Genomic DNA, 26,916 nt, shown 5'->3' on the forward strand with positions numbered 1-26,916 from the left:
TATCGTGCTTGTAAAGAACAAGTTCACACTTCAACAGGCAATGTTTTAAATATATTCCTTCATCAATAAAATGAAAATCAAAATGCCATCTCATCATGTGTATTAGAAAGGCTATGACCTAAACATAACAAGTGTTGGTGAGGATGTGGGGAAACTAAAGCCCTTATGTGTTACTGGTGGTAACATAAAGGTATTCAACATCATGGATACAGTTTGGTGGTGTCTCGGGCAGTTAAACATAAAATTACTACATGACCCAACAATTACACTCCGGTATACAAACCCAAACTAATTAAAAGCAAGTACCCTAATGGGCAACCCCATTCGCAAAGGCAAAGGCAGAAACAATCAAATGCCCATTGTCAGATGATGTGATGCATACAGAGGAATATTGACTGCAGAATGAATGAAGTACTGGCGGATGTTAGTGTGGATGAACTGAAAACATACTAAGGAGAAATACCCTAGACACAAAAGCACAGAGTGCAGGGTCCCAGTTGTATGGAATCTCCCGAATAAACAAGCCCTTAGAGACAGAAAGCATACTAGTTACCAGAGGCGTCTGGATGGAGGGAGGAGGAGCTTCATGGTGACTATTTCTTTCTGAGGGCATAGAAACAGGAATACAAAACAAGCAGCATGTGCATGAAGACAAGATACACTGTGCATCACTCTCAGTGGGAAAAGAACCCATTCAAACAGAAACAGCTAAGCAGTGTGCAGGTGGCCATGTGACAGGGCAGCTTGGAGATTTACATCCCCTCCTTGATGAGGAACTGGGGAGCCGAACCCATGAATAGCATGGGAAAACCTCACTGGGGAGGACCAGTTCGCAAAGGTGAGAAGACCAGCATCGGTAACGCTGCAGAAGCCAATGTCGAAGTCAGCATCCAGCCTGAGTCTGGAAAGAAAGGACAGAGCACAGATGAGGAAGGCTCTGGGTTGCAGCAGGCAGTGTGGGCATCGGGGAGAAGATCAAAGTGCGCTGGGCAAACACCAAGCAGGACCAGGGATCCGGCAAAGGAGTCTGGCTCCTGCCAAGGCTCCAGGATGCAAGATAAAAGGCAAACAGCTTTGCAGATCCCTGGCTTTCCTGTCCTTCCCCTTCACCTCCTGCCCTCAAGGCCACGGACAAAAATCCTAATGATGTTGCTCAGGTAGCCTTAACTGAACTGTAGCTGGAGGTTACAAAGAGGGCTGTTATATTCAGATTTTAATTGCCCTCTTTGTTCACACTGTCATTAAATAATTAATTCCATTGTTTGCCGTTGACTTAAACAAATATTTGCTCCATTCTATTAACAGACACTGCTAAAAACTCCTGGAGACACAAAGATGGTGTCTTAGAGTTTCTATTACTGAGATAAAGCACTGTGACCAAAAGCAACTTGGGAAAGAAGGAGTTCATTTCGCTTACTCTTCCACATCACAATCCACCACTGAAGGAAGTCAGGGCAGGAACTCGATCAGGGTCAGAACCCAGAGGCAGGAGCTGATGCCGCGGATGTGGAGGAGGATGGAGGAGTTCTGCTTACTGTGCAGGTTTTGCTCAGCATGCTTTCTTATTCCATCCAACCTGCCCAGGAGTGGCACTGCCCACAGTGGGATGGACCCTCCCACAATCTCTAAGAAAGTGCTGCATGGGTTTGCCCCCAGGCCAGTCTTATGGGGCATTTTCTCAATTGAGGTTCCTCTTCCCAAATAGCTCTAGTGTGTGCCACATTTAAAAAAAAAAAAAAAAAAAAAAAAAAAAAAAAAAAAAAAAAAGCAAAACTAACCAGGACACATGGGAAATACATCTTACACAAAATCCATTTATTCATCCATTAGCATATGGATTCCCAAATATCTCCTCTGGGGTAGGTATTGCTCTAAATATTTGATGTTGCATTTATACCAGAAAACAAAATTCCTGAATTTATAGAGTTGGCAGTCCAGTGACATAGGTATACAATTTAATGACCTGGTTACACAACCGTGCACACAAATAAAACTCAATGGAAACACACAACAAGAGTTGCAGGAGAACTATGTTTACACAGAAGATATTCGCTGGGAATGTGGGAAGGCTGGGGAAAGGAGACTATTCAAGTTTGGCTTGAAGAAGGCAGAGAAGGAAGAAATCGGTGTCTCCAGTCACAAACAAGGGCTAGCCAGGAAAGCCAGGGACAAACATGGGGAGGCGGAGGGTCAGATGTGCTTAGTGTATGCAATTAACTAGAAAGAGGCTGGAGACAAAAAAAAATGTGGTGGCTTTCTTTTGGACCACCAATCAGCTCCCAAATCACGACACACAGACTTATTATTAGTTATGAACGCTCGGCTTTATGTTATACTTGTCCCATTAGCTTTTATAACTTAAATTAACTTGTTTCTCTTCATCTACATTTTGCCTCAGGGCTTTTTACCTTCCTTTCATTCTGTGTATCCCACTTTCCTGCTTCCTCCCTGGCTGGCTGGCCGATAGCTGCTTGACTGGAAGGACCTGGGATGTCACCCTCTCATTCTCCCCCATTCTCTCCATTTTCTCTCGTTCTCTTGAGCCTAGATTCCTCCTACTACTTATTCTCTCTGCCTGCCAGCCCTGCCTATTCCTCTACTGCTTAGCTATTGACCATTCAGCTTTTTATTAGACCAATCAGGTGCCTTAGGCAGGCAAAGCAACACATCTTTACACCATTAAGTAAATGCAGCATTGTAGCGGTAACGCCCGCATTACCGATACCTATTTATCATGTCTGAGCGAAGGGCTGCGGATTAAAAATAGAGACAAGAGACAGCGGGTCATTAGCCACGACTGAATGCAAATGCCGTTATTGAAAGAGGAAGAAACCTTAAATACAGCTTACAACACAAATGAGATCCTGAGGCAGAAGTTGCTACCAATGTCTACATTCTAGACCAATTTCTGCATTCTTGCATCTAAGTTGTTTACACCAAATACAGATGCACCTAAGTTGTTTCACCACAAGCAGATGTAGAACAAAGAACCTCGGTAAACTCTCCGATGATCTAAGCTGAAAGGACACGCAGGAATCTGAATAGGGAGGACACTGGAAAAGGTCAGCAAGCAAGGCTGCAGCCACTCACAGTCGGGGGCCAGGGCCCATGGCGCCCACACAGCATAAACAAATTAACACATTTTTGCATAGTTAAACAAATGCAGCATAAACAAATGTACCACATCTTTCAGTAATTAAACAAGTATTCCACAACAGGAAAAGGCTAGCAGCAACCAGATCATTCTGAGGACTAGAAGAGTTTAAGGCAACTCAGAGATCGTTTGCAAGTTCAAAAGGAGGTGCTTTCTAAACTTTATCTTGGCGAACATCATTGCTCAGTAAGAGCCCATGGTTGAAAGGATTGGCTACTCCTCCTGACACGTGGCTACTGGCCTTTGTAGGACTGAATGCAGCTAGATCATTATTTAGTCACCAGCTGAAATGCCAATATTTAACTGTCACTTAGTTAATAAACACTCTTATATTAATTTCACTTGCGTGAAGTATTTTATTGTGAAGACATCTTGTTCCATCAGTCAACAGCAACTCCAATCAGTTAGGGAGTAAAACCCCAGAAGGCGGTCTCACTGAACATTTGAGGAGAAAATTAAATGACTACCAGACCCCCCGGCTCTCCCATAACTGGAGCCCCTCTCAGAATGAATGCTGGAGAAGGTCAGGAGTTGCCGCCCCTGCATGGTATTCTGATGCCCCGAGGCCCTTTATCCACATCTCTTTATGGACTAAGGGTCTCTTTTCCCGTCTGGAGCCCTGTCTAGGTGTGCCCTAATGGATCTTTCCAGAATGGAACCTCATTTGGGATCATCTGCTGGGTCTCCCTTTAGGACACAGCAGCCTGTATTTAGTTTCTTTGCTCCTTGCACTGGACTTAGCATAATGGCGGGGAGGTAACTAGCTGCCTGTTGAATGGCTTCTGGTCCCCATTTTCAGGAAGAGAGACTCCAACAAAATTTGTTGTTCACATAGTAATTCTGAAAGCAGGAGACCTTGGGTGGTGGTACAGAAGTGGAACCGTTGCCCTCCCCCTTCTTTGGTTATTCCAGACAGGGTTTCTCTGTGTAGCTCTGGCTGTCCTGGAACTCACTGTGTAGACCAGTCTGGCCTCGAACTCACAGAGATTCACCTCTCTCTGCTGCCTGCCTCCATTGCCCTTTTTCAATCTGCAGCTTGATATTAATGAACTCCAAAGGGCAATGCAGTTGGAGAGAAATGCATATAGTTTGAGCCTTTGAAGTCCAGAGATTTGAGCTCACGTTTTAGCTATGCATTCAGAGATCTGGCTTAGTGCAGAGGCAGGAGTTGAACTTGGTTGGTACAGATTATCTGTCTTCGTTTGCAAAATGGCTAACAGTACTGTTGCTCCTAACCCGTGCAGATGGCAACAGGAAACGGAAATCGTGACTGTGGCAGTGATTTCTAAGTTCTATGGCACTTATAAACACATGGGATTCCATTTCCTTGCACTCTCCTTTAATCTATTTTAGTGACTCGGTGGTGACTGGTGTTTTAAAGTACCGAGAACACTAGAGTTAGGATTGTGGTGTTATCTCAGCACTGAGCCCAGCCCGGACTGCACCCACCGCCTGCCCCTCTGATCATGATGGTGCCTATGGTCATCTGTGAAATGCTCCTCTCCGAAGAAAGAAATGTCTGACTCGTTCTGGCCTTACGGAATTTGAATTTCATGCAGATGTCTGGGCCACCACCTGTCAGAGCTTGAGAGAATGTGATGCATGAAGACCCCTGATCGGTGTGACTGTGTGAAAGTCAGAGTGCCTCGTGTCTCAATAGTTCTGGGGCTGGCCAACAGGGTTTTGACTTTTGTTTTTATGGGGAAAAGTACCCTGAAATGAAGACAAAAGACATAAAAGCCATGCAGAGGGACTGAACGTCAGAGAGTCCTTTGAGACCTGAGCTAAATCTGCCAGAGGGGGTGTTGAAGCGATGAACAGAGGCCAGCTTGGCGGAGAGAGAACAGTGCAGAACCAACAGTGTAGTCTAGGTTTGGATGACGGGATCAGACTGCTTGTCAAGTCAACCCAACCCTGCAGTTCAGTCTGTCTTTCGGGGTTTTATGAGGTTTCTTCTAAACTGCCCTCACTCTTAAGAAAAACTACTTTTCAGAAATCAAGAAGTAAAAGTGGTGAGCATCTTGGTTTGGTATCAGGAGCATTTTGTGGGGTCTGCTGCTGACAACTTCTTGCATAGTGGCTAAGGTCGCCAGTACGGCAGCCACAAAGACCTGTTCTTATCTGGTGTTTGCCTTGGAACCTGTAGGCTATTGGGAGAAAGAAAAACACTCAGCTGTAGTAAAGGGAACTGATAACTCTAATCACATAACTAGCTTTTCCCCTAATGGTTTCTGGGTCATGGATAACTACTCCCAAAGTCCCTTATCACAGTGAGACCTGGGAGATTGAGAGCTATATAAACCAGACTTAGGAAGTCAACGGGGCGTAGGGAAGCGTATTATGCATGCCGGCGCATAAAGCCCAAGAGAGACAACATGAAATGCCTCGTGAGTACATTTTTAATTTTGCATGTGTCAAAACAGCCAAGGAGGTCTTCTCTCCTCTCCAGAAACTCTTCAAATTCATCCCAAAGAAGATTTTCAAACTCTGATTTGGCATGCAGAATCTGAGTGAACGGTGTTTTCTACCAGAATCAACAGCTAATTTCTTAAAAAGTCAGGACTCTTTCAGGGCTAGAGTCATGTTTCTGTTTTACAAATTGCTGGTGGGAAAAAAAATGACAGATAAACGTGACGCCAACTGGAATGGTGTGTTTTTGTTCCTTTAGATTTTTTTTTGAGACAAGGTCTCATTCTGTAGTCCAGGCTACCTTGCAGTCCTTGTGACTAGCCTCACACTTTTGAGTGCTGGCATTAAAGGCAGGCATGACGCTCCGGCTTTCAATCGTCCAATAAGGCAGTCTTGCCCTCTGCAGCTCCCGAGTCTGTGGCAGACCTCATTGCTCTGCGGTGATAATGATATTGTAGAAGAGCCATTTCCTTGGCCTCTGAGGTGTCGCCTGCCTTTTATTATTGAACTTGAATGCAGACTTCACACAGGTGCACAGAGGAGGGAAGAACTGTCGTTTCCACTCCACACGGTGGGTGCACTTGAGCTGGGTGAGCCTCAAGTACATGATAAACTATGGCTAGCTTATCCTAGCCCCCAATTCTTTCATTGATGTTTGATGCAGAGAATTCCCTCAATGGGCAGGGCAGGGCACACAGAGAAAATGAGCTACTCACATATTTTAAGGCCTAGACACATTCTAACATCATTTCCCCCACAAAATAGCGTGGAAATGGTGGTGAGTATCTTTTCTTCTCAGACAAGGTAAGAGAATCCAGAGGAATGGAAACCTGCAAGGAGTCAGTCTCCAGAGGGTTGGAGGGTAGGCAGGGGGTGGAGCAGGGCCAACTGTGAGCTTTGGGGTTTGGGGTGAGGAGCTGGAGCAGAGGGTGTGCCCAGCCACAGAAGTAGAGAGGATGGTTCCAAAAGAAAGAGTGGGCACCCGAGCTATTGTGGCCCGGGCTGGTCCTGCCCTGTGTGCTGGTCATAGTCTGTAAGGTTGGCTAAATCTACCCAGTGGAAGCCACACAGGAGGAATCCTTGAGTGACTGACAAAGCTTTGTCTCCTGAGCAGTGGGCACACCCTGTTGGAGCACGGTACACTGTGGTCTCCTGACACACTCAGGGCCCTCTAGGGGTGAGCGGAGGTGAGAGCTGTAGACCCTCATTAGAAAGATCTGTCCGCAAGGCAGATTCTGGAGTCTAAACTCATCTGAGGCTAAGGACAAAGCACATTGACCTTTGTTCCATTTCAGATCGCACCTTCCATCCTTGTGAGCATCTTTCTAGTTCCCTCTCTGGCCCTGATGGTGAGTATGGTGGAGAGGGCCCAGTCTGCAGGGTTCTCTTATAGCACAAACATTTCAAAGCTAACAGCCAAGGCTGGCATTCCCACAATCTCTCGTGGATTCCCCTTCATCCTACAGGGGATAAACAGGTAGGCACTTGGGGCCACTGACTTTTCCACTGTTGATTGGTCTTTTCTAGAACATCAGTGACAGCCATCCTCTGGATGGCTCTGTGGGGACCCAGACTATTCATATCGATGCCCTCCGATGTATGGTCAGCATCCAAGACACCAACGTTTTGAGTGAATGGAATGGAATCGTGAACTACAAGAATGTAAGCTGTGAAACACACTTATCACAATGCCAAAGGAGCACTTGTGTGGTCCAAATGGACCAGAGTGCTGTTGCATCTTCAGTGTCCTCCTCTGAGATTGGGTTGCTGTAGAAGTTATTTTGTCTGAATTCCATATTTAATGTGACTTCTAAAGGAATATTGCTGTGAACTACCCTCTCGTTCATGAGTAAGACCAATTAGGAAGATATATGATCAGGAAGAGAACCCCAGTGCCTTGGCAGAACTCTAATAATGTTCTGTGACCACAGAGATATTTTTCTGCTCCAACAGCTGCCTCTTCTTCCTTGTGGGACCCTGAGTCAACATCCACACTCTCACTCTGCCCTTTGCGACCCAGGTCCTCTTCACCCAGATGTCACATTCTTGCCATGTTCTCTTCCTCAAACACCTTCTCTCTCTTCACCTCCCCACTCTTATTTTCCCAGGGAGATTCCCGGAATCCTTCCAAGTCTACAGACTGATTACCTCTAAACCCTCGTAAAAATTTCCTCAAAGTGATATTCCACAGTAGGCCACTAGATGGCGCGAGGGAGGCAGAAATATTGCCAGAGGCTTGGTTTCTCGCAGCTGTGCCTGGGCCTCAGCCAGACCCAGCAGCATCAAACTGCAGCTCTGATTTAAGCCAGGAAAGAACAAATAATAGGCCACAAGGAAGGGGCATCCAGGACAGACCTAGCTCTAGAATCCAAGTGTCGTGACGCAGGCCTCGACTGCCCTGGGTTTTCAGAGAGCCCTTTCCAACTTACACAACATTCTCCCAGGCAGTGGGGATCTCATCCTGGCCAAGATGGACCTCCCCTCATCTCCATGACAACTCCATGGAAGAAAGGCCATTCCTCCTGCCTTACAGATAAAGAAACTGAGTCTCAGGGAGGTCACTGAGGATCCTGAGAGCCGCTGAGTATCAGGCCAGGCCCTTAAGATCATCTGTATTGTATTACCAGTCAGGCACACACACCTTTATGCTAGCATTGCAGAACATCCTAGGAGAGAAAGCCTTCACCATCAGGAGCAGAGGAGATGGTAACAGAGGGCCCAGTACACCATTGATACAGTGGAGCATGGGGCTCAGTACCACCCACTCCTGATGCTGCCCTGTGCTCTGGCATCTGGGATGCAGCATGCTGATACGTTCTGCATTGCAGTCACACTAGCAGGGTGTGGACACCTGAGGGAGCAAGGATGTGAGCTCTGAGACTGACTGAATGCCATGTTTCTGCCCTGTTGCTTTAAGGCCCTCCTGGCAGTTAAACTGTTTAGTAAGATGGCCTGTGTCCTGGCCAAGATGGACCTAGCAGTCTTCCCAAGTTTGGATGATATTACTCAGGCCCTGGGCCAACAGGTGAGTGAGTCCAGTTCTCTCTGATAGATATCTGCTACAGGCTTTTCCCACTTACAGCCAGTCTCCTGGCAATACCTCACTCACAGGAGCTTCATTCATATCTATTCCTCATGCCATGAAATCACACCATGTGCAAAGAACTCGAGGACATCAGTGGTCCACTGAAGGCAAGTCACAGTTGAATCAATGACCTCATTTAGATGCATTCCCAATGGGTTCAAGTTATGCTAGAGAAGACAAGTGGTTGGATAAAAACATTACAGTGATTTTATGTCCCCTGCTTCCTATCTTTCCTGACCTACCACACACACACACACACACACACACACACACACACACACACATACACACACACACACACATCCATACACACCATTATCATTATCATCACCATCATCTTTAATTGCAATTAATCCCAAGGCTGCTGAAATTCTTGCCTGCCCTCTCAAGTGAGACAGGAACTGTTAATAGGAGTAAGTTAAAAACTGTGAAGAAATCCTTGGCAACTCATGGAATCTGTTCAAACTTTGCTTAAATATCAACACATTTGGACAGCACTCAGGACTGAGGGTAGTCAGACCAACTCCAGGAAATAAATAAAAGTGTGCTAAAGCAATGCTATTTTTAAAAGAAGTTGGGGTGAAGACATGGCTCAGAGGTTCCCAACATTTGCTACTCTCACAGAGAAACCAGGTTTGGTCCCCACTCCCCACAAGGTGGCTCACATCAATCTGTAACTTTAGTTAAACACTCATACACATAAAATTAAAATATATAAATCTTTAAAAGAGAAATTGAATGTGTCCCGTTCATCTAATTTGACAAAATACAAATGCAACAAATGTTTTAAACTACTCTGTGTTATCGTTCTGGTTCAGAAAGCACCTAAGGCTGATAGGAAACGCCACTGGGACACATAGATTTTGCCAGAGTCGCTTTCGCCCTCTTGTGGCCTGATAAAATATTGCATCTAGAGACACCTGGAAAGCAAGTCTGGGTTCGCAGAGGGCACTGTTAACTGAATCCCACGCACCTTCACAACTTGCCTGTGGACCCCTTCTTGGATATGTTATATCTGAGACACTCCCTCTTCCAGGCTTCCGGTCACTACCCACCCACCCGAGGACTGACCTACACGGTTTTACACAGTCGAGTCAAAAACTTGGCGCAATACGGAGTGCCTGTCAAGGACCTGTGCAGAGCGGTCCCCACCTACTTTGCCCAACAGCAAAAAGAAGGTGTGTTCAAAAAGTAAAAAGAGGAGGTGCGTACATCGAAAGGTGCAGGAGGAGTCTCAGGACCTATCAGCAAGCTGTAACGACAGCCGATCCCATTGCTTCTCCAGTGAAAGAAAGTCGGCGTGGTCTGGGATGCATTTCCCCTGCGGGAACAGGGAATTCCTTACGGGGCTCATGGGGAAGGGAAATAGCCATAGCCTCATCAGAAGGCCAAAGCCAGTCATCTCCTCAGGGATTTGATGGCTAATGGACATCCTGCCCTGACTCATGCCCACCATAGGGGAAGACCTATGACTTTGGAGTCCTTGGTACCTGAAACCTAATGGTTAGAGATGACACTGAAGTAGAATAGGATGGGATGGGATGGGATGGGGTAGGGTAGGGTAAGGGGTAGGGTAGGATAGAAGATAGAAGCTGATGGCTGGTAGTCCTGCTGGGGGTGTGAAAGGGATCAGTGACCTGAAGAGCCTAGCTAGCAGGGCTAAGACTCCAAGATCTGCCCATGCGTCCCTGTGAAGTCAGCAACATGGCTGATGCCACTCTCTTATACTTTGGTCTAAGTTTCCCCACAAGCCACAGTTCTTTAAAACACGAGGGTCCAGGAGAGAAACAGAACATGCCGGGCTAGGGGTTAAAACACATAATAAAGGAAGAGTGAAAAAGAAAGAGTGATTACTGCAGAGGCTGGAGAGAGGGGCCAGGGCGGGCTTGCACTGACCTGCGTGTTTATCCAATGCAGGTGCCTGGTGTACCTGTAGACTCTGACCTTATCTCTAAAGTGCAGTTCTTTCCTCTTGAAGGTACTGCCCTGGCGATGGACCCAGACTCCTGTTCTGAACTCCAGTTTATGTCCTTCATGGGGCTGTCCATCTGTGGTGAGATTCCTGGGCTCTGAACCTCTACATCAGCCATGTGAAGATCAGATATGCCTGCTCCAGCCTCTGCCTGTGGAAAGCAGCTCTTTCCAGTCAGTCCTCTGCCTTCTGGCTTTCCATACAACACAAGCCCTGTAATCTGGAGTGGGGTTGGGGTGGGTACATTTCTACCTTCTAGGAAGAAATAATAAAGTATCCATGTCACTGGTCTAGCAGACAGATTCCCTCATCTTCTGCAGGCTCCCTCATCCTCTGCAGGCTCCCTCATCCTCTGTAGGTTCCCCCGTTCTCTGCAGGCTCCCTCATCCTCTGCAGGTTTCCTCATCCTCTGCAGGCTCCCTCATCCTCTGCAGGCTCCCTCATCCTCTGTAGGTTCCCTCCTCATCCTCTGTAGGTTCCCTCCTCATCCTCTGCAGGCTCCCTCATCCCCTGTAGGTTCCCCCGTTCTCTGCAGGCTCCCTCATCCTCTGCAGGTTTCCTCATCCTCTGCAGGATCCCTTATCCTCTGCAGGATCCCTCCTCATCCTCTGCAGGCTCCCTCATCTTCTGCAGGCTCCCTCATCCTCTGCATGATCCCTCATCCTCTGCAGGCTCCCTCATCCCTTGCAGACTCCCTCATCCTCTGCAGGTTCCCTCATCCTCTGCAGGCTCCCTTATCTTCTGCAGGTTCCCCCCATCCTCTGCAGACTCCCTCATCCTCTGCAGGATCCCTCCTCATCCTCTGCAGGCTCCCTCATCCTCTGCATGATCCCTCATCCTCTGCAGGCTCCCTCATCCCTTGCAGACTCCCTCATCCTCTGCAGGCTCCCTCATCCTCTGCAGACTCCCTCATCCTCTGCAGACTCCCTCATCCTCTGCAGGCTCCCTTATCTTCTGCAGGTTCCCTCATCCTCTGCAGACTCCCTTATCCTCTGCAGGTTCCCTCATCCTCTGAAGGCTCCCTTATCTTCTGCAGGTTCCCCCATCCTCTGCAGACTCCCTCATCCTCTGCAGGATCCCTCCTCATCCTCTGCAGGCTCCCTTATCCTCTGCAGGCTCCCTCATCCTCTGCAGGCTCCCTCCTCATCCTCTGCAGGCTCCCTCATCCTCTGCAGGCTCCCTCATCCTCTGCAGGCTCCCTCCTCATCCTCTGCAGGCTCCCTCATCCTCTGCAGGCTCCCTCATCCTCTGCAGGCTCCCTCCTCATCCTCTGCAGACTCCCTTATCCTCTGCAGGTTTCCTCATCCTCTGCAGGCTCCCTTATCTTCTGCAGGTTCCCCCATCCTCTGCAGACTCCCTCATCCTCTGCAGGATCCCTCCTCATCCTCTGCAGACTCCCTCATCCTCTGCAGACTCCCTCATCCTCTGCAGGTTCCCTCATCCTCTGCAGGTTCCCTCATCCTCTGCAGGCTCCCTTATCTTCTGCAGGTTCCCCCCATCCTCTGCAGACTCCCTCATCCTCTGCAGGATCCCTCCTCATCCTCTGCAGACTCCCTCATCCTCTACAGGCTCCCTCCTCATCCTCTGCAGGCTCCCTCATCCCTTGCAGACTCCCTCATCCTCTGCAGGCTCCCTCATCCTCTGCAGACTCCCTCATCCTCTGCAGACTCCCTCATCCTCTGCAGGCTCCCTTATCTTCTGCAGGTTCCCTCATCCTCTGCAGATTCCCTTATCCTCTGCAGGTTCCCTCATCCTCTGAAGGCTCCCTTATCTTCTGCAGGTTCCCCCATCCTCTGCAGGCTCCCTCATCCTCTGCAGTCTCCCTCCTTATCCTCTGCAGGCTCCCTCATCCTCTGCAGGCTCCCTCATCCTCTGCAGGCTCCCTCCTCATCCTCTGCAGACTCCCTCATCCTCTGCAGACTCCCTCATCCTCTGCAGGCTTCCTCATCCTCTGTAGGCTCCCTCATCCTCTGCAGACTCCCTCATCCTCTGCAGACTCCCTCATCCTCTGCAGGCTCCCTTATCTTCTGCAGGTTCCCTCATCCTCTGCAGACTCCCTTATCCTCTGCAGGTTCCCTCATCCTCTGAAGGCTCCCTTATCTTCTGCAGGTTCCCCCATCCTCTGCAGGCTCCCTCATCCTCTGCAGTCTCCCTCCTTATCCTCTGCAGGCTCCCTCATCCTCTGCAGGCTCCCTCATCCTCTGCAGGCTCCCTCCTCATCCTCTGCAGACTCCCTTATCCTCTGAAGGTTTCCTCATCCTCTGCAGACTCCCTCATCCTCTGCAGGCTCCCCCTCATCCTCTGTAGGCTCCCTCATCCTCTGCAGACTCCCTCATCCTCTGCAGGCTCCTCATCCTCTGCAGACTCCCTCATCCCTGCAGACTCCCTCATCCTCTCAGGCTCCCTTATCTTCTGCAGTTCCCTCTCCTCTGCAGATTCCCTCATCCTCTGCAGGTTCCCTCATCCTCTGCAGGTTCCCTCATCCTCTGCAGGTTCCCTCATCCTCTGCAGGCTCCCTTATCTTCTGCAGTTCCCCCCATCCTCGCAGACTCCCTCACCTCTGCAGGATCCCTCCTCATCCTCTGCAGACTCCCTCATCCTCTACAGGCTCCCTCCTCATCCTCTGCAGGCTCCCTCCCCTTGCAACTCCCTCATCCTCTGCAGGCTCCCTCATCCCTGCAGACTCCTCATCCTCTGCAGACTCCCTCATCCTCTGCAGGCTCCTTATCTTCTGCAGGTTCCCTCATCCTCTGCAGTTCCCTTATCCTCTGCAGGTTCCCTCATCCTCTGAAGGCTCCCTTCATCCTCTGCAGGCTTCCCTCCCATCCTCTGCAGGCTCTCTCTCTGCAGGCTTCCCTCCTCATCCTCTGCAGGCTCTCCTCATCCTCTGCAGACTCCCTCATCCTCTTCTGCAGGCTCCTCATCCTCTGTAGGCTCCCTCATCCTCTGCAACTCCCTCTCCTCTGCAGACTCCCTCATCCTCTGCAGGCTCCCTATCTCTGCAGGTTCCCTCATCCTCTGCAGACTCCCTATCCTCTGCAGGTTCCCTCATCCTCTGAAGGCTCCCTATCTCTGCAGGTTCCCCCATCCTCTGCAGGTCCCTCATCCTCTGCAGTCTCCCTCTTATCCTCTGCAGCTCCCTCTATCCTCTGCAGGCTCCCTCATCCTCTGCAGGCTCCCTCCTCATCCTCTGCAGACTCCCTTATCCTCTGAAGGTTTCCTCATCCTCTGCAGACTCCCTCATCCTCTGCAGGCTCCCTCTCCTCATCCTCTGCAGGCTCCCCTCATCCTCTGCAGCTCCCTCATCCTCTGCAGGCTCCCTCATCCTCTGCAGGCTCCCTCATCCTCTGCAGGCTCCCTCATCCTCTGCAGGCTCCCTCATCCTCTGCAGGCTCCCTCATCCTCTGCAGGCTCCCTCATCCTCTGCAGGCTCCCTCATCCTCTGCAGGCTCTCTCATCTTCTGTGCACTGCCAGCCATGTCCTACAGCATTGGGGTGACTCCACCAGAGCCTTTCATTTCTGAATCTTTTTAGGCTATCCCTTGAGAAGTCTTGGCAATAAATGAACAAACCACCAATGGCACCCAGTCTGGATGGTCAGACCTAAGGCTGCACTTGTCTCCTGAAAACAGGGACTGGCACTCCTGAGATGTCTCTTTCTTGTGCCGGCCCAGCTACACAGTGACAACCCATAGAGTGGTCCTGGAGCCTCCCTCTAAAACTCTAAGCAATGCCCCTTAGATAACTGTGCCCATGCCCACTGCAAATCAATAAAGATGCAGATATTCAGCCGTCATTCTGTAACTGTCCCCCTTACAAGGACAGCCCTGTCCCTATCACTAAAACCTCCACCCATGTGGTGTCACCTAGCTCTCCCCATTCCTCCTGTTCCTTGGAACCTTGGGGACAAGGTTTTCAAGTTCTTTCTAAAGCAGACCTCTGTTGTCCCCAGCAAGGCACCCCCACAGTTGTCCATTGCCACAGCCTCCTCAGCTTTGTGGAAGGACCAGAGCCTGAGGCCTCAGGTCCTGACTCCAGTCCGGGAGCCACAGCACAAGTTGCTCATGGCTGTCAGGGTGACATCCATGGCAGCTCGTTTTCTGAGACTGCTGCAGGTCGGATGACTTCCCTTTCATTCAGCCCAATGATGAATGTTGAAAGTGGATCAAGATTTGTATTGAGGCCTAAGGTGAAGCAAAGCCCTTCCTTTCCTGACCTGGCCTCCCTGAGAATGTTACCTCATGGCCCCAACATGGCAGACACAGCTCTGGACATCAGTATCACATCCCCATTACAGGAAGGAGAATGAGAAAGAGCAAAGAACCAAATTCGCAGCCATCTGAATCTATCTTTCTTTCTCTGGAAAGAACATGGATCCTGGAAGCCTTGTTTAGCAGACTTCTGCCTACATGTTATTGGTCAGAGCCTTGGTCACCTGACCACTCTAGGCTAATCTGCCTCTTGTTTTCTTAAGAGAAAATATGATCTTGTTTTCTTAGGAGAATCAGGACTGACTTAGCCCAGGCTTTCTCCAAATTATTAACACATTGAACCAGAAAATTCTTCACTGTAGGGCCATACTGTGCATTGCAGTGTTGAACACCATCTGTCCTTACATTGCTGCAGGCCAGAAGAACCTTCTCTGGCTGTGACAGCGACAATGGCCCATCTCCTGGGGACAGGAGAGAAGTCATATATCGTTGAAAACTAACTTGACTGATCGTGGTTAGTCCCCTACAACTGAAGGATGCTCAGAAGGAACCCTTAGCCTCTGCTTACACAGCCTGGGGTTGGGCTGGCTGGGAAGAAAGGGCTGGGGGAAAGACTGGGCTAGTCAGTGAGCTTGCAGAGGAATATTAGACAGTAATCAGCAGCAGATAAGTGACCCTTTCTCTAGATTTCCTCGGCAAGGGTCACCCCATGCCTTTAGAAGTCATTTTTCATATTTTGTTCAGACATAACTGTAATGGTAGGAAAGCTGGGCTGACCTAAGTTATTTCACCATTATCAGAAACCAAAAGGCTCAATATTGATTTTTAGCTCACCATCCATTCATTATGTTTGCCCAAATAAGGTATTATTAAGCCCCCAGCTCCAGGATGCCCCTTCTCCTCTGTGACTAGCTTCATAAGACTCTCAGCTTACCCTCAGCTGCAGCAAATCTGGTTTGGGTTCCATCGCTCGCGAACTCCTAAAACACTCTGTCCTCTGCTTGGCAGTCTAGAGCACACTTGCTGCTGCTGTCATCAGACTCTATAGAGATGTGCACACCTTTGATCCCAGCACTCGGGAGACAGAGGCAGGCGGATCTCTGTGAGTTCGAGGCCAGCCTGGGCTACAGAGCGAATTCCAGGACAGGCTCCAAAGCTACACAGAGAAACCCTGTCTTGAAAAAAGAAGAGAAAAGAAAGAAAGGAAGGAAGGGAGGAGAGAGAGAGAGAGAGAGAGAGAGAGAGAGAGAGAGAGAGGAAGAGAGAGAGAGAGAGAGAAAAGAAAAGTCCCATTTCCCCAACAAGAAAATAGCACCCTTGACTATGGTAGCTTGAGCTTCTTATCTCATCATTCCCCAGTGCCAAGTACACAGAAGGCACTTCTGATGTGTCTGTCCATGGGCCTGTGTGAGGACTAGGAAGACGCAGTGATACAGAGGGATTCCTGTTAAGTCTTTCTTGGTTCTGAACTTGCATCCAGCTGCCCAGACTTCATGAGACCTGGCTAACTGGTCTGGGAATTGGTCCGCACGATGTCATTCATTTTAAGCCTTGGACACGTTTCCTGCAGTGTATTAGCTTGGATTCCCAGCTTCGCTGTTTCTGCTCCTGGTATTACTGCCCCTCCCTCCCTGATCACTCTGGGTTGGCACCTAACAGAATATTCTTCCCTGAGACCAAGAATGGGGCTTTAGCAAATTAATACACGCCCCTTAAAAGGCACCCGAATGGCCCTTAAAGCCGAGTCACTGGTCAGAAGAGGGAACTTCCTTCATTAGAGCAGTGAGGTTGGTTGACAAGAGTATGCCCCATCCCACCCTCTTCTCATTCAAAGCCATGGCCACCCGAGTCCCTGCTCAATCCTGCTGTCTGAGCCTTGAGATCACAGGTGGGCAGCCGGTCTGTGGGCAGCTGCAGAGGGAGATGGAGGCCCACACCCCACTAGCTAGACTGCACGTGGCTCGGCCTCATCATCTGGACATTTTCACACCTTATTTGTATACCTTATTTGGAGTCCTTCTATATATTAAGGTCAACATCGCTTGGCTCCCCACTGTGTCCATGAAAGGAACAAACACACAGGTATCTGTAAATATATCATTTATGTGCTATTATTGAATCTCGTAAGTAGATGGAATGTTGGGACGCATCTAGTTTGGCTGCTGAGTGGAAACCAAAGGTGGACTTCTTTAGAAAGATGAAGGCAGCTGATGGACCATCTCAGATGTGAATTCCTGCACAGATGGAGAGTCCCAGGATCCCCAGGAGGCCAACCTTTGCACAGGCTCCAGTGGACACCTCTTCTGGAAATGGGGAAAATGTAACAAAATGGTATTAAAAATGTGTTTCAATGCAGCAAGTCAATAGTTTCAAAGGGGCCGGAAGGGGAGGGCCTTGTCACTTCATAGCACCAAGATTTTAGCCATAGCTGTATTACTGCTGCTGCTACTGCTTCTAAATTAATTTACATAAGAATGTCAGCTCTGGAGTTTGCTCTGCTGCATCTTGGTGGATGCTGCATGGCTGTGCATTGACAGCATGCTCGCCTGCCTCTCTAAGCCCTTATGAATGCTCTTTCTGGGCAAATGGGCAGCACATCCTGACACCTTCTTCTTTACCTTCCACTACTCTGACCAATGTCTCTTGTTAAGTTCATTGTCCACTGTTTCTGGTCACTTTACCACAGTCAGTGCAAAATTCAATGATAATCACAATGCTCTGTGACACCCAGCTGCCATCTCCTGCCTGTGTGCTCACTTCATCCTCTCTTCCCTGGACCACTGTGCCAGATCCTGTGTGCTCACTCCATCCTCTCTTCCCTGGACCCCTATATCAGATCCTGTGTTCTCACTCCATCCTCTCTTCCCTGGACCACTGTGCCAGATCCTGTGTGCTCACTCCATCCTCTCTTCCCTGGACCACTATATCAGATCCTGTGTGCTCACTCCATCCTCTCTTCCCTGGACCACTATGCCAGATCCTGTGTTCTCACTCCATCCTCTCTTCCCTGGACCACTGTGACAGATCCTGTGTTCTCACTCCATCCTCTCTTCCCTGGACCACTATGTCAGATCCTGGCAACACTCCTAAACATCTCCAGAGAATACTGTTTAGAAGGTGCTCCAGGAAATGCTTTTCTACATGGAGCATTTACATGTGAAAAATGAGGATCGCAGGGTTGAACCCTCCCCTTCCTGACCCATTCATCGTTTTCACTCATTCCCTTTCCCACTGCACTGAACCCCTCAGAGGCAGGGTTTTGCCCATTTCTGTGCTCCCGACATCTCTAACAGTTCATTCACATAGTAGGAATTCAATTCCTAAAGAAACTGAACTGAGTCATGTTTTCACTTATGCATATTTCACACAGCCCCTCCCTGCCCCCCCCACTGCGTGCTACAGCAGCTTCCAGAACTTGATTGGCTTCTTTGGTACTCACTTGGCTTTGTAACCACCTCCCCCTCATACAGGGGGATGTGCTTGCACAGCTGCTCAATAGGCGACCCAAACAGGAACCAATCCACCTTCATGATCAGCGACTTCAAAGGGTTATACTTGACCCAAGTGTACTCTCTGGAGTCCATGGTGCTTATTGCCTAGGTGACGTAACAGAACGGTGGTGGAGAAGCTAGTGAGCCTGGTGGACCTGACTTTAAATCATGAATGGCTTTCTCTTTGCAGTGGTTAATTAAAGGGCATTCAGACATTTCAAGTCATGGTTTCCGCTGGCTACTCTGCCTGGGGGAAAGCTCGTTTTTACCCACAGTACTTCACTGCAATAAACCCAGAGAAAGTAAATCTCCTGAAAAGAGAGAGACAGATGGAGCTGGGGCCAGAACTAGGTGTCTAGCCTCAGTGCACTGTGTGGAGAGTCTCGCACCTTGGTATTATCTGTCTCTGTGTTTGTATTCTTGAAATATCATGAATGTACTCATTTTCAACCAATCATTATATCTTAAATCTCACCTCCAAGAAGAAAGGTTTACCAGCCCCATCTCCACAGACAGTTCATTTAAGTTCTTAAAAATTCATGTTTTCAGGGCTTTATGATGAAAACTGAGCTGAGATGTATTTCCACTCGTCCCTCCCCCAAATGTGAAAACACGTTAATAAGTTGAGCATCACAGGCATGGAAACATAAATTATGGTCTACTGACTCATCCACATCTCTCTGTGGGCAGCCGCATGGGCTGGCTCAGGAGCACACTTTTCAAGGAACCCCAAGCTACCTGCTTCTCATAGAGGTACCGTTGGAGTTTGTCCAGAGCGGGGATGGCCTTGTGGTCCATCTTGAGGATGTAGCAGGCTCTTCGGGAGAGCACCCGGGATGCGATGTAACCCTGAGGGAGCAACAGCACAGTTACTGACTGGAGTTTCCGGGATTCCGGTTTGGTGAGGTTGACATTGAGTCTCAGAAGAAAGGACTGAGTATCCACTGTGAGTTAACGTCGCCTGTCAGTCTGAGATTCTGTCCACTCATCTTTGATATGGAGATTTTGTTTCTCCACTTGTCTCCTGTATACCCGTGAAACTGGCACATCCTCTCTGTGTTCTGGAATTGAGGCCTACAACACAGGGTTTAAAGACCGAGAAGGAAGGCTCTCTGCCTCTTTCCTGTGAGTTTTATCCAGCCTGTTCTTCAGTTTTGACTATCTACAATATCCTTTAGGACTGGATCATTCAATACCATAATGGCTCCACATGTGGCTATTTAAATTCAAATCCAGTGAAATTTACAAATTATTTCACGGTGCACTTTGAGTACTCAGTAGCCACAATAGCTAGAAGCTTCCCTTCTGGAAAATTCAAACATAGAACATCTCGACCTGGCTTGACGTTCTCCTAGGCCATGCTGTTCTAGAAGTCTCCTGGGCATGCTTACATCTACCCTCATCTCACATGCTTTACCTGTTCACCCCTCCTTTTCCCTCTTCTCCATCCTTTTCTCTACCTTAGACTCTACCTACCACATGGAGAGGGTAAACTGAGGAAGCTGCATTAGGAGAGCACAAGTGAGTGGGAGACTAACATGACTAAGAATCACAGGCTGCCATATTTTGACCTTGAGTGGAAATTTTCCGCGATGCTTCAAATATATATATAAAAAAAAACCCTACTTCCTATTTTTCAATCCTCAAAAGTCTTAGTACCTAAATTTAACAAGAGACCAAGGCACTAAGGCTGACGAGAGAGGAAGAACTTAAACAAATCTCCACAATTCAATTTTTTAAAAAACCACTTTTGGGATTTCCACAAAATCTATTTAAAGATAATTTTAGTTGCACTTCTGTTGAAGACTTCAAAGACTCTATATTCAAAAAGTGGCATGGAATTCCCAGCAGCCCCAGAGAGGATGCAAGTGAGAAGTTTTGAGAAGAAAAAGGGGGGAAAAAATCCCAACTTCAGACACCCATTGTTGGTGTCCATGCCAGGTATCTGGGGTAAGGCAGCCCATAATAAGTGTTGGAGAAAGAAATCAGTGAATTAATCCAAATCAGTAAATGGATGGAGAACAATAAGCTTTTAGAACAAGTTTCTAAGACGTGTTGCCCTGGTAACCACCACTGGGAAGGCCTTGTAGCAAGGATCGTGTGGTCTGGTCTACAGAAAAAGTTAAGTGTGTGCATTGTTCTGGGTTTCTGCTTGTTTTCTGGTTGTTTTGTATCGGAAGTTCTCATTTATTCATCCAACAGGCAGTTTCCTGTTTATGTTCTAGGCATTGCTTTGATTATTTTTCCATTCCGTGTCTAGGCCAGTAGGGGGACAACATCACCACTGTTGAGTAATAGTTTTATTTACTTGCTTGATTATTTAAAGGGAAAGGGAGAAGTGAGGAAACTTTTAAGGACATGTAAAGATAGATAGTATAATTTAAATATGTACACAATGGCTGACCCACCCCGCCCTTTAAAAGCCAATCTTATATAGATCCCCTTGCTGCTTACATGCTTATAGTCAAAAATGGTGGTTGAAGAGCATGACCCTGCGTGGATGTTGATGGTGGCAGTGTTCTTCTCGTTGTCGATGGTCACTGTCTCCTGGACATGGTCGCCATTGGTGCTTGGGGTGAAGATGTTAAAAACCTAGATGGACAACAGAGACAGTGTAAGTTTTCTATAAACAGTGTGCACTGAAAAAGTAGCTCATTCACCAGGATAAATCTCCACTGGACAGCTGGAAAGCCATTGAGGCTCGTGCTGAGTCAGAGTGGAACGCTTCGCCCACTGGTTTATTATGTTACATGTGAGAGAACAAAAGTGATGTCATTGCAAGGGAAACAGGACTTAGCACGTTTTAGCCTGGTGGGTTACGCTGTGTGGTGGGTTACGCTGTGAAAGGCATTGTAGGCAGAAATAGATAACCACTTCATCCTTCCTGTTACTGGGATTCCATCTCAGCAAAGACATGTGGACTGCCCAGTCCTCGGCATGGCCTGGTCTCTCATAGCTCTTACCTTCTCCCACAGCTCCAAGAAGCCAACTCACCTCATCTGCCTGAGATTGTATTCCAAAGATGGACAGCACCACCAGAAATGCCACCTGAAAAACACATCAATTCTCTGCAGGGTAGTCCCTCAATGAGGGGGTCAGGAGGAGACAGTGGGCACCTAGGGACGACAGCCAGCCTTTATAGGTGGCTAGCAGTCTGTTTTTTCTACTTTGAAAAGTAGAAAACACACATTTGCCCACTCAGCAGGCACTTGTGGAGTTCATGTTATTTGTTAGACACACAGTGGGCAGGTGAGCAGAGAAGGACTGAATCACCAAGGGGAAACCTGGCCTGAGCCACAACTGCTTTGGGATTAGTGGATAAGTTAAATCCTCTAATCTAAAGGGAAAATGTCAGTTTCTTGATGCTGTGGGATGGTCTGTATGTCAAATCTGTTGCTCTGATTGGTCAATAAATAAAACACTGATTGGCCAGTGGCCAGGCAGGAAGTATAGGCGGGACTAACAGAGAGGAGAATTGAGAGAACAGGAAGGTGGAGGGAGACACTGCCAGCCACCGCCATGACAAGCAGCATGTAAAGATGCCGGTAAGCCACAAGCCATGTGACAAGGTATAGATTTATAGAAATGGATTAATTTAAGATATAAGAACAGTTAGCAAGAAACCTGCCACGGCCATACAGTTTGTATGCAATGTAAGTCTCTGTGTTTACTTGGTTGGGTCTGAGTGGCTGTGGGACTGGCAGGTGACAGAGATTTGTCCTGACTGTGGGTCAGGCAGGAAAACTCTAGTTACATCTTAAGACTGAGATAACAAACCATTTGAAAGGAATCCGTGAGTGACATGGTCACAGTGGGTTTTTGAGAACAGCTATGGAAGGAGGATACTGGGAGCACAGTTAACCTTTGACCTCAAAGAAAGCATCCATCTGCTGCCATGGCCTGCATCTCAGGGGTGCTATGGACTCAGCAGGGCCAGCAAGCCATTAGGCCTAACCAGAAGCAGCACTGATGCTGTGCTGGGGTCCTTTCCAGGTCTGTGCTGACATCGGCAGCAGGTGTCTTCTCTCTTCTGATCAGCACAGTGAACTCTACTGCCAGTTAAGGTACCGGTGGGTAGCAGGAAAACCGTGGGGGAGAGCACACGCTTCCAAGACCTGCCTGTGGGGCTGCTGCCCTCCTGTGCAAACCTTCCTCACATCTATCTCCTGGGGCCCGGGGTGGAGGCTCTAACAACAACATCCATGCAGACGCCCTGCAGTCCACTTGCATGGGGCTCCCCCACCCCACCTCCGGTAGCTCCGGAGCCTCAGACACTCCTGTATGTTCTATTTAGTGGGTCTAGACTAGAAGTGTGGACAAGTGGATCAACTAATCATCTCAGTGGATGCCGAGAGAGAGAGAGCGCGGGAAGTGTCCTCGGCCCCCAGATCCTTCCTATCTACACCAAGGTTGGTACAACTTGGTATAAGTTTGGACTTCAGGCTCAGATCCACTTCTGGGAAGTCAAGAGGCATTGGGAGAGGACTCGGTTCATCTGACAGTCTTTGTCACGTCAGGGCTGGCACTTAGTGTGCAGCTTTCTCTGCTGGTGGCTCAGTGAAAACAGGAGGCAGAGGCTGGGGCAGGGCTTCCATCCTATCCCCGAGCACTCGGGGTGGAGCCTTGGAATCTGGTATCAGACAGGAAAAGGGAGTCGTTTTCCCTAATAAAGAGTCTGGACAAGAGAGCACTCTGGTTGCTGTAAGTTCACCTAGCTGCTACTGAGCACAGGGCCCAAGCCAGGGAAACCACATCCTGAGTCCCATGTTTACAGATTTGGAGAGTTCAGTCTCCTCTGCCTCAGTCTCCTCAACTTCACAGTGAGGGCAGCAGTACCGGTGTGCACTGTGGGCACAACAAGCAGAGGTGATTGTCCGTGGGAAAAGCTGGGGCTCAGCACAGTTTGGGGGTAGCTGTTCTCCTTCTTATTACAGACATTGCTTTTAAAGTACCGCTTCTCTTTCAGATGATAAATGCAATTGCTCTCAAATGCCTACACCCCTCACAAAGTGAAGAGAAGGGATTATTAGTAAATATCCTCCAAATAAAATCTCTACATGTTTCTATTTTTTTTCTTCGTACATTTTGAGTAAACCCAAGAAATACAGGCAACGGACACACAAAAAATTCAACATTATTCCCTCCCCAAACACTGTTAATTCAATCCCAGAAGCATAGACCTGCACAGTGTTTGTCTAAGACCCTTGAAACCCACAGCACATTGGCTACAAGCACCGTGAGCAGCAGCAAGCGCTCAGAGAACGTGAATGCATGCATACTCACAGGGGTTTTCATTTTGCCGGCAGAGAAGGAGCTGGAGTGAGTGTGGATGCCTGTGCAGCGTCCAGCCTTTATACCGGTTTTAAGAACTGGAAATCTCTTTTCTGAGTGGTCATGTCAGGAAAGATCAAGTCTATATCTCTGACACACCCCAGCAAACTCCCTTATCAGGACGGAGACCTAACCACATCCCAGGTATCAGTGAAGTTTGTTAGTCAGTACTGACAACTCCCCATTGGTCACTCTGCAAACACTCCTAGCTTATCTGTCCAGGTTGAGCTCCCGCCCTGTAACAATACTGCAGACACTTGCTCTTCACGCATAGACACTGCAGGAGCATGCTAGCTCCCTTCCCGAATGTAAAGTCCTTAAGACTTCCGGTCCCCACTCAGGGTCTCTTCAACACTGCCCTTGCTTCAGCGTCATACATGAAAACAGAGGTGAGGATAGCGCCTGGAGAGTTTTGCTTCGAATATGAACAGCCCCATGGCTGTCTTTCCTTCCTTTAGAGCCGGTGGCAGTCTGCAGAGATTCATGAGGACCAAGATTTGGGAGTCTACCAGCACTAACCAAATGTTTGTCCAGGGCACCATGAACAGTGGGTGACACATCTCCATTTACCTTAAGAAATTTTCAAATTTTTAAAAAGAGAGCAAAGCAGAGCTTAGTTTGAGTAATTTTTACCGCTTCAGTTAGAAATTGCTAATTAGATTGGGGGGGGGGTGATGAAGTTATAAGGGAAGGGAGGTTTTGTTTTTAACACAACTATAACTTATGAAAGACTGAGCAAGGAGCTAAAATGCACAATCAATGTTTTAAAGAAGAGAGTTTTTAGTAGTGGACATGTAGGGGTTCCCTGGTTCTGTAGAACCCTGCTGCCTTGGCTGCCCAGCTGGGATGAGGCAAAGGGTGTGTCGTCTTTTTTCTGAGCTCACTGTGGCAGGAATGATCAAGTTTTGTAGGACATCTGCCAACGCTCTCCCATCCCTGACTCAAGTGATACAGAGTAGTAAGAAGGCTGGGGCTCTTGACAGGATTGCTTTCAAATGTGTGGGTACCCTCTGCCTTGTTTTACCCGTTCCCAGGAGCTCCAGGTCCGTAGGCCTAACGATGACACTGTTAGCATTTATGGGTCATGTCCCAGGGCTTTCCAGACACTTTGCGCATATGAATTCAGTAGTCCTTCTGGTTCTGGTCCCATTTCCTGGGAGGAATGCCAAGGTGCAGGGAACTTAAGGAACTAACTCCTTGGGACCACGCAACTTGTAAAGGTGGGAGCTGAGGCTCGAGCATGGTCTGATGCCAGAGTCCACCCTTTTAACCACAAATCCTCTCTGACTCTGCGAGCCAAGCACGAGTCCTCACCTTGCTTCGGCAGGGCATGAGCAGGCTTCAGAGTCTAGCCTTCGCCCACCTCAAAGACAGCCTTGGAAATTGTGAGGCTCGGCCACGACTCAAGTGAAAATTCCCTGGGGCAATGTGAAGCTAGCTGCACTGATAAACATTGCTAAGAACGACACCCCTGCCTGTGCTTCCCATTTTCAGAGGGAATAAAGTCACAGGCACAGAGGGACCTGTGCCCAGCACGTCCACACCTCCGATCTGCTGCAGCAGGACAGGTCTGTGAGGCCGTGTGGGTGTGGACCTCTGAAGCACCCACCTACAGAGCCATTTAAATTCCCACAGGTGTTGTTCTTTATCATTTTGCTTTTAGTCTTGCTTTCAAAATGTTTCCAGTGTCCTTAATGCATTTTCGCACATTTTCTGAAAGACCTGCTTTTCACACTTAAATTGACTATTACTTCTGTAGCGTGAGGTTTCAACACATTCTTTTTTCCACTTGGACATCCAGTAGTTTCCTACATCTGTTAGTAAATAGTGGAGCTCTTTGCCACTAACTTCTAAAGCCAGGCAGTTTCCATGGAAATCGCCTCCTGCTTGCTGCCTCCATGCCTCATTGGTTCATTTATTATCCAAGAATGACGACTCCCAGATCTACAGATGGGTGCTGAAACCCAGGAGAGCAAATCCCCAGCGTTGCTCTTCTGAGTCTTCCTGTCTGTCTGTGAGTTTCCTCAAGCACCCACTTGCTTTCCTTCCTGTTGATTTCTACCTTGGTTCTTACAGAATCACTGTGCTCTTTGTCTGACATCTTGAGCTGAACATTGTTCTGCTACATTGAGTCTCTCTTGCTATTTTAAATGGAAGCATTGAGAAATATTATACTTACCACTAAGTACATTTTATTTTCATCGTATAACTATTTTACCTTTTAAAAATCTTCTTAATTCTTGCTGTAATTTTTTTCTTTAACCCAGTTATTAAGGTGTTTTTCAATTTCGTTTTCTATCTATCTATCTATCTATCTATCTATCTATCTATCTATCTACCTACCTATCTATCTCTCCAGCCCTTTCTCCATTTTCTGGCATCTATTTCTTCTCTTTCTCCTACTCCTGACCACTGTCTGCCTAGTGATAATCACTGGAGAAATAGTATGATGCCCCAACCAAGGACCTCTGAGAATTTGCTGCCTACCAGGAAACATAAATAACTATTAAAAACAGCAAATGTGAATATATGGAATTAGAATTACACAAGAATCCAAAGCATAAACTGTGCTGGCCAGATATCTCAACTAGAAACAAGAAAGATCACATTTATAGCGTTCATTGTTTTCCATGAACATAATAACTCGTTTCCTATGACGACCATAAAGTTTCTCTCATGACCCTCATCTGGAGAGAAAGAGCAGATAATTGCTCACCTCACCTTCAGACATTGACAGGATGGCCAACAAAATGCACTAAGAGCAGCAGCCCACACAGTAAGCTCAGAACGGGGCCTCCCTAAAATCATTGTTATTACTATAGATAAAGTAACTTCAGAATTTGTTAGAGAATTGGGGCCCCAGGCAGAATTATTAACTTAAAATAAAAGCAATATATCTGGGAAAATCTCCAAGCATATTAACTTTAGAAGTCACTTTTAAATAAGCTATAGGTTAAAGAGGAAGCCATATAGAAATTAAAGAATATTTTTAATTAAATGCACTTATAATATGATGTTAAATACTTATGTTAGGATATTTGCCTTAAGAAATTTGAAAAAAGGAAGGCCAGAAAGATGGCTCAGGGGTTAAGAGCACAAACTGTCTGCTTTTCCAGAGGACCCAAGTTTGATTCCCAGCACCCACATGGTGGCTCACAACTGTCTAAAACTCCAATTCCATGGGATCTTCTGGGTAAGTGAGGTGCAAGGTCAAGGTCAGGACAGCTAGAAGCTGCTTTCTCTGGGAGTTTTTGCTGGTTTCC

General features: G+C 47.8%; 2 protein-coding genes across 2 annotated transcripts; one reads left to right on the top strand and one right to left on the bottom strand.

Moving 5' to 3' along the window:
* The first annotated feature begins 792 nt into the window (after positions 1 to 792).
* LOC114681850 (gastrokine-3-like) lies at positions 793 to 10,850 on the top strand. The gene is made up of 7 exons (XM_028855608.2): positions 793 to 980; positions 5,466 to 5,541; positions 6,859 to 6,912; positions 7,091 to 7,225; positions 8,481 to 8,588; positions 9,685 to 9,826; positions 10,627 to 10,850. The coding sequence occupies exons 1-7, from the start codon at positions 793 to 795 to the stop codon at positions 10,719 to 10,721; spliced, it is 798 nt and encodes a 265-aa protein (XP_028711441.1). The 3' UTR covers positions 10,722 to 10,850.
* A 6,064-nt stretch (positions 10,851 to 16,914) lies between these two features.
* Gkn2 (gastrokine 2) lies at positions 16,915 to 23,646 on the bottom strand. The gene is made up of 6 exons (XM_028855721.2): positions 23,606 to 23,646; positions 21,317 to 21,370; positions 20,777 to 20,914; positions 19,061 to 19,171; positions 18,271 to 18,427; positions 16,915 to 17,134 (listed from the first exon to the last, which is right to left on the bottom strand). The coding sequence occupies exons 1-6, from the start codon at positions 23,615 to 23,617 to the stop codon at positions 17,052 to 17,054; spliced, it is 555 nt and encodes a 184-aa protein (XP_028711554.1). The 5' UTR covers positions 23,618 to 23,646; the 3' UTR covers positions 16,915 to 17,051.
* Between the last annotated feature and the right edge of the window lie 3,270 nt (positions 23,647 to 26,916).

The sequence above is a fragment of the Peromyscus leucopus genome, chromosome 3 (genome assembly GCF_004664715.2).
Source record: "Peromyscus leucopus breed LL Stock chromosome 3, UCI_PerLeu_2.1, whole genome shotgun sequence".
NCBI lineage: Eukaryota > Metazoa > Chordata > Mammalia > Rodentia > Cricetidae > Peromyscus > Peromyscus leucopus.

Coding starts and splice junctions, on each gene's coding strand:
- Gkn2 (XM_028855721.2), bottom strand. Junction 20,915..21,316: donor TACAATCTCAGGCAGATGAG/GTGAGTTGGCTT, acceptor TTGTCCATCTAG/GTTTTTAACATCTTCACCCC. Junction 19,172..20,776: donor CCATTTTTGACTATAAGCAT/GTAAGCAGCAAG, acceptor TTGCTCCCTCAG/GGTTACATCGCATCCCGGGT.
- LOC114681850 (XM_028855608.2), top strand. CDS start 793: ATGAATAGCATGGGAAAACCTCACTGGGGAGGACCAGTTCGCAAAGGT. Junction 6,913..7,090: donor TTCCCTCTCTGGCCCTGATG/GTGAGTATGGTG, acceptor GGTCTTTTCTAG/AACATCAGTGACAGCCATCC. Junction 9,827..10,626: donor TGCCCAACAGCAAAAAGAAG/GTGTGTTCAAAA, acceptor TTCCTCTTGAAG/GTACTGCCCTGGCGATGGAC.